General features: G+C 40.1%; 1 protein-coding gene across 1 annotated transcript; it reads left to right on the top strand.

Moving 5' to 3' along the window:
- On the top strand, nt 1–948 carry LOC143391331 (olfactory receptor 52P1-like). Its single transcript, XM_076844026.2, has one exon. It carries the CDS (start codon nt 1–3, stop codon nt 946–948), a length of 948 nt encoding a protein of 315 aa, XP_076700141.2.
- The last annotated feature ends 6218 nt before the right edge of the window (nt 949–7166 follow it).

Here is a 7166-nt window from a genome sequence, read left to right as displayed (position 1 = left end):
ATGCAACACACAAACCACAGCCATCAGAACCCAGCCTCCTTTCTGCTTGTGGGAATTCCTGGTCTGGAGGCATCCCACTTTTGGATTGCATTTCCCTTCTGTTCCATGTATGCCCTGGCAGTGCTTGGCAACACAGCAGTGCTGCTGGTGGTACATTCGGATCCTGCACTGCACCAGCCCATGTACTTATTCCTTTGTATGCTGTCTGCCATTGACCTGGTGCTCTGCTCCTCCACTGTGCCCAAGATCCTTGCACTGTTCTGGGCAAATGCTGCAGAGATTGCTTTTGGGGCCTGTGCTGCCCAGATGTTCTTTATCCATGGTTTCTCAGCTGTAGAATCTGGTGTCCTGCTAGCAATGGCCTTTGATCGCTACTTGGCCATCTGTCGGCCACTACACTATGGATCAATGCTTCCCCCAGAGTCTGTAGGCAAGCTGGGGGCTGCTGCAGTGCTTCGTGGCTTGGGGCTCATGACCCCACTCACATGCTTACTGGCAAGGCTGAGCTACTGTAGCCGAGTGGTGGCCCATTCCTACTGTGAGCACATGGCTGTAGTAAAGCTGGCTTGTGGGGGCACACAGCCTAACAACATATATGGCATCACTGCTGCCACACTGGTGGTTGGCACGGACTCCATCTGCATTGCCATCTCCTATGCACTCATCCTCCGGGCTGTGTTAGGCCTCTCCTCCAAGGAGGCAAGGGCTAAGACCTTTGGCACGTGTGGCTCCCACCTGGGTGTCATCCTTCTCTTCTATACACCGGGGCTCTTCTCATTCTATACACAGCGTTTTGGCCAGCATGTGCCCAGACACATCCACATCCTCCTGGCTGACCTCTACCTCGTTGTGCCACCCATGCTCAACCCCATCATCTATGGGATAAAGACCAAGCAGATCCGGGATGGAGCCCTCCGAATGCTGAAGAAAAGCCCTGCTCAGTCATAAGGGCTTCAACACCCTGAGACCCTGTCCTCTTCTCCCCTTAGCCCTTGTGCTATGATTACTAGGCCCATCTCCCAGAATGATTGGGTAACCAAAACTCACACTCCTACTTCCCTATAAAAGTAGGAGAGCATTGACAAGTCAGGCGGTGGAAGAACCATCAGATGCCTCATTTATAATGTAGATATGTGTGAAAAGCTCAGAAGCCTTTGTCAAAAGGAAAGTATGGCTACCAAACTGATGACCTCCCTGGAAATGTCATGCTGCTAGTTGAAAATCTCTCCTACCTCCCAAGGGACCCTCATAAAATGAGGAAGACATGGCTACTTAGCTGACATAAAGAAATAACCCTCATCCATGGGATGTTGGATGTACGGGGGAGGGAGATACGTCCTTCTTAATTTTCTAATACTTAACCTGTATATTCACATAGTGGACTATGTACTTTTGGACACCCGATTTGTTTCCCATCTTGAGCTAGTATGAATAAAGTTGCTATCAGTATTTCTAAATGTAGAATAATATTGAGCAACTTCTGAAGGGTTTATTATTCATGAATCTTTTAAAAATCTTTTGTCCATTTTTAAAGTGGCTTTTGTTTATTGATTCGTATTATTTTTTCATGATATCCAGTTCTTTTAGCATTAAAGACTTTATCAGATTGAATTGCATTGGCTACCTTGTCAAATTAGTCAACTCTTTGTGTGAATGTATTTACAGACTTTTTTCCATTAATCTATTTGTCCTTACATTAACACTGCACTGTATTAATAATGATACAGTATACTGTCTCAAAGTAGTATAAATTTTCCCCATATTGTACTTCCACAATGGTCCTAACTATTCTACGTTCTTTGCATTCTCAACTTAAATATTTTAAATTTTGTCCACTAATATATTTGTAGAATCATAACTATGATGTACGTCTTTTATAGCTTAATATTGCATTATATGAATAAATCATTTTATCTAATTGAGAGGTATGTGTTTCCACCTTTGGCTATTATGCACACGTCATAGCCACATTATTCATAAGTCTTTATGTGGACACATATCTTCATTTCTAGTGGGTATACTCTTAGGAGTAGAATTTCTGGTTATATAGTAACTATTTAACTGAAGAACTAATTTTCTAGAGTAGCTGCACCATTTTACATTCTCACCAAAAGTAGATGAGGGTTCAATTGAATCTACACTAGAATACTTGCTATACCTTTTTTTTTTAAAAAAAAAAAAAAAAAAGGTGTATGGAGGTATATTGGTATGCAAAAATTCGTCTGCAGTTTGAGTTTGGGTGTGCACATACATCTCTGGCCTTGTTTCTTTTAGGAAGAAAGTATTCAGTCTTTCATCATTAAGTATGACAAATGTAGACTTTTTTTTATAGATGCCCTTTACCATATTGAATGCATTTTCACTGAAAGTTGAAAATTTTCATCTAGGGTGGTGTTACATTTGTTCAAACTACTTTTCATATAGGTAATCTAATTTTTATTTTATGTTGATGCGATGTACTATATTGACTTATTTTTAAATGTTTAACAGATTCCTGGAATAAACACCATTTGGTCATGAAATATTGTCCTACTTATATATTGCTGAATTCAATTTGCTAAAACTTTGTTAAAATTAGTTATCTACATTCCTGATACTGTTCTTTCAATTTTCTTATCTCCTTATTAGGTTTTTATATCAGGATTTTGCTACATAAAATATATTAAAGTAATCTCTTACTGTATTTTCTGAAATACATTTGTTTGTTAAATACATCTATAACATTTTGCTTATGTGAATTTGGGGTAAAACAAAAATACCACACACAAAATACCTTTTTATACAAGCGTTGGGGCACTTTCCCGGTCCCCTAGCCTCAGGATTCCCAAAGCAAAGTAAGAGAAGGTCTTGAGAGGCTGACGAGAGAAAGCAAGCACATTCAGAAGTGGGCTTTTATTTGGGGGAAACGCTGTTTCTTAAAACATTCTATCCAAAAAAGCAGAAGGGATAGGATTACCAAGGAACAGGTAAGTGTAACTCAACCCCAGCAAGTGATGCCTATAACTGGAGGCATGCCTTGATTTCTGGGATAATGCCCAAGTTCCTGTGAACGCAGTAATGGCTCAGGACCATGGAGCATCAATCAGATCTTAAAGGTGTGTTCATCCAGGGTGGAACAACATTTGCTTATTCCTTTAAATATTTATAAGAATTCCATAAGAAATGAGGATCTGAAGAGGGGTTAATTTCATATTTAATTTTTAATGACTATAGGTCTACTCATTTTCTATTCTCAATCCTTTTCACCTAAATTTCTTCCAAAATAGTAACAATTGTCAAAATAAGAATATAGGTGTAAAATTGTTCGTAATATCCCCTTATGCTGTCAAGATCTGTCAACTCTTATTTCTAATATTGGTTATGTGTACTTTTTCTGTGTTCAGGGAGGGAGTTGAATCCATTTTTACAAAAAAGCAAATTGTGACTTTTGCTTCTAGACCAATGATCTACTTCCACAATGAAGGATGACATAGAGTGGATCTTTGAGCAGAAAACTTCTTGCAAGGTGCCTGCTTCATGATTCCCAGGCAAAGAGAAAGTTTTCTTTTGGCACAGGAAAAAGAGTACTTTTGTGCAAACCTGGAGAGTTCAGAAAGTTGTCAACTAGTTTTGGGCTCATTCATCTGAATGTCTCACTTCCAGCTTTTAAAGTCCCATGCTTTAACTATTAGGGAATTGGAAAGATGACTGAACAGATTCAACATATCATCTATGTCAATTTCTGAAAGGCTCAAAATCATATTCTGGGCCCAATTATTGGCATTCTGTCTTCTGGCTGAGGAAATGGTACTCTTTTGAAGCTACCATTGAAGACCTCTGTCTTTTGCATCATAAGTTAGCTTACACAGGTGAATGGCATGAGCTTATGCTCTTTATTTTGCAAAGTACCAAATGCCATCAAAATTGGCTAACTATGTAGTTCTTAAAGCTTCCATGTCCCCAGGCCAATCAAGCATTCTTGCCCCTCTTTCCACCTTTATCTCATCCCAAATAACAATGAGAAATCTTTAATGATTGTATACATAACTGAATGACAGGTATTATCCTCTTTTTACAGTTAACAATCAGATCCTGTTACTTCCAAACTAGTACTGAATTAAATGACAAGATCCTACCCTGAAAGTTTGTTTTCAAGGTCCATTTCTTACACCATTCTCTTAGCTTAGGTTTGTATTATAGAGAAACTAAGGCAAAAACACAGATCCAAAGTTTATTGGAGAATATAATGCCCTTCTAGGAGTGAAGGAAAAGAGTGAGGCTAGACAAGGGTGCACTACTGAGCTGCCACCAAATGAGCCATGAACTGATTGCTCCTCATGCTAGATGTGTTCCAAAGGGCTCTGTGCAGCTTCTGCATTACAACACAAATCATGTGGGGGAAGATGGTTAAAGTCTGTGCCTATGGTGAACTAATGCTCTTATAGGTTACAAATGTGTAACTAAGCAGGTGCCATGATATTCCCTTCTTCAGAAATAACAGGGAAGCTTCAGGCTATTAACTGAATGTTTGAGTTTCCACATTAAAAAAAAATGCTACCTTGAAGTTCTAGCCCTCAATATGACTATATTGGGGTACAGAGACTTAACTAAAGTAACTGACTGAAGTTAGAGAAGGCAAAGTTGTAGGGCTCTCAGGATGAGATCGGTGTTCTCACCAGAAAAAAAACACCAACGGCCTTGCTGGCTCACCACCATGTGAGGAAAGTGGGAAGGTGCCTTCTGCAAGCCAGGAAGAGAGAAAGCCCTCATTAGAACCCAACCATCTAGATCTTGGACTTCGATCCTCTAGAACCATGAGAGAATAAACTTATCCAGTTGCTGTGTCTGTGGCACTCTTCTGGCAGCCCATGTGACTAATACAGATGCACAACAATGCTGGCACAGGCTTGAGGTGCAGTGGTGTTAGGGTAGGTGAGGACAACTTGAGACACTGGCAGCAGTCACTACAGGAGAACAAAAGCCAGGGGCATCTTGAGCTCCACAACCTCAAGAGCAGCACAAGCAGCTCCCAGGGACTTCAGGCTGCCATCAAGGCGAGTGTTTGGATGCAGGCTAACAGAATTGGCTATAGAGAGGAAATAGCTGAAGAGTCTGAGAATGAAAGACCCCCACGGTGACAGGGTAAACAAGAGTGTAGCATCTTGGAGGAAAGTGAAATAAAGCCTAAGGTGAAAAGAGTGACCAGTCATGTGAAAGGCTACAGCCAGGACAGACTGGCTTTTGTGTAAATTCCAATAAACTACATTGCCAATTCCATTTCAATGGAGTTATGGGTCTAAAAGCATACTTGGTATGAATCCAAGAAATATCAAGGGAATAATTGACAATGACCAGAGGAAGAAAAAAAATTCCCAGATTTGAGTAATTCTTGAGTTTTGTAAAGTGAACATAAAAATGGAATACTAGCAAAAGGAAGAGCAAAGCTAAAAGACTAACAAGGACTCCTCCTGGGTTGCTGTATATATCAAACCCTAACCCTTAGGAGTTTAAAATTATTTTGTTGCCTGAAAGCAAAAGAATGGGACTGATCTTGTTTCCTGTTACTCCTGGCCTTTTAGATCTGTTAGATTTCTTCACCTTGTACTTATTAGGTTATGCAGTCATCCTTGTAAGCATGAGTTCTAACCTCCCAATCCAAGCCATAATAAAAACATTTGGAGGTACAACTTTGCAAGTCTGAGTTTGTTACACTAATGGACACTCCTGACTAAAGCAGTGCCCTTTATCTAAAGACAAAATGGGTTTTACGGACCTACTCAGCCTCTGGCATATTAAGTATTCAATCAGATTGATAGTGATAGCATTCATCTTCTCCAAATGATCACAAGGCTGATACTAATTAAAATCAGAGAACCACCCTGAAGAAAAGTGATTTATAAACGCCTTCACAAAGAGCTATGCCAACATAGGACTTTCCATCCATGGTCATTTCGTACTCCTTTTCCTATGTAAATTCTGAAAATTAGGAGCCTGCTGAGGAAGGCCTTTCAGGAAGGGTATGGATAGCCGTGTCAGAACAAGCCCACCCACCTCTGCTGCATAGTAATTTGAGTTTATTCCTCCACAAAGAGGCAACATTAGTCCCAGCCTCCTATACTATGTATTGATTAAATAGTGTTTTCATAAAATACTTAGAAAATGTATACTGGCACTCAAATTATGTTTCATTCTATTGTGAAATTATGTTTGGAGTTGGAATACTGGGGAATTTGACTCTTAGACCTCTTCTAGCTTCAAGAACGAATTTATTGGGGTCTCTACAGCTTTGAAGGATGACTAAATTAGGGCATCTTTTCTAGGTGTGAGGAGGGTTAGAAAACTAGGAGAGGTGACCACTTTAGATGTTTGAGGCCTGCAGATATCTCATTAATAAGTTATTAGGCTGGAGTTAGAGCTTGGTGGTAGAGTACTTACTTAGCATGTGTGAGCACCACATATAAACAACTGAAGGTGCATTGACAACTAAAATATATTTTTTAAAAAATCATACCAGAGGCTGGGGTGGTGGATCAGTGATAGAGTGCTTGCCTAGCATGGGTGAGGCACTGGGTTTGATCCTTGGCACCACTTAAAAAATAAACAAATAAAATAAAAGGTATTGTGCCCATTAAAATTTTTTTAAAAAATTATACCAACATGTTACATTTTATTGTATTTCTTTGTATTCCAAACAGGAGGTTCATTTAATCTCTAATCCTCCCAACAATTTTATGGGCCAAGGGTTAACTTTATTTTAGAGATGGGAAAATTAAAGCTTGGAGATAAATGAAGAAATTGCTCATTAGAGTAGTTGAAAGTAGAACTGGAACCTGAAATAGGCTACATTTCAGATCCCTAAAAATCTGGCATCTGCTTCTTTTGTTTCTAAAAATGAAATGTGGTAGTGGTGGGTGGTGGTGGTGGTGGTGGTTTTGGGGGGGTTTTTATATAGCAGGGATTAAACCTAGAGGCACTTAATCGCTGAGCCACATCCAAAGCCCTTATGTTTTGAGATGGGGCCCCGCTAAGTTGCAGAGGCTAGCTTGAACTTGCAATCCTCTTGCCTCGGCCTCCTAAAGTGCTGAGATTACAAGCGTGCACCACCACACCTAGCATGGCACTTCTTCATCCCAGGCAAAGAGTAAAGACGATTCCCCCACGAGGGCTGCTGTACAAGCTGCCATGCA

This window comes from Callospermophilus lateralis, chromosome 2, assembly GCF_048772815.1.
Source record: "Callospermophilus lateralis isolate mCalLat2 chromosome 2, mCalLat2.hap1, whole genome shotgun sequence".
Lineage (NCBI taxonomy): Eukaryota > Metazoa > Chordata > Mammalia > Rodentia > Sciuridae > Callospermophilus > Callospermophilus lateralis.
This window is presented reverse-complemented; position numbering and strand designations above follow the sequence as displayed.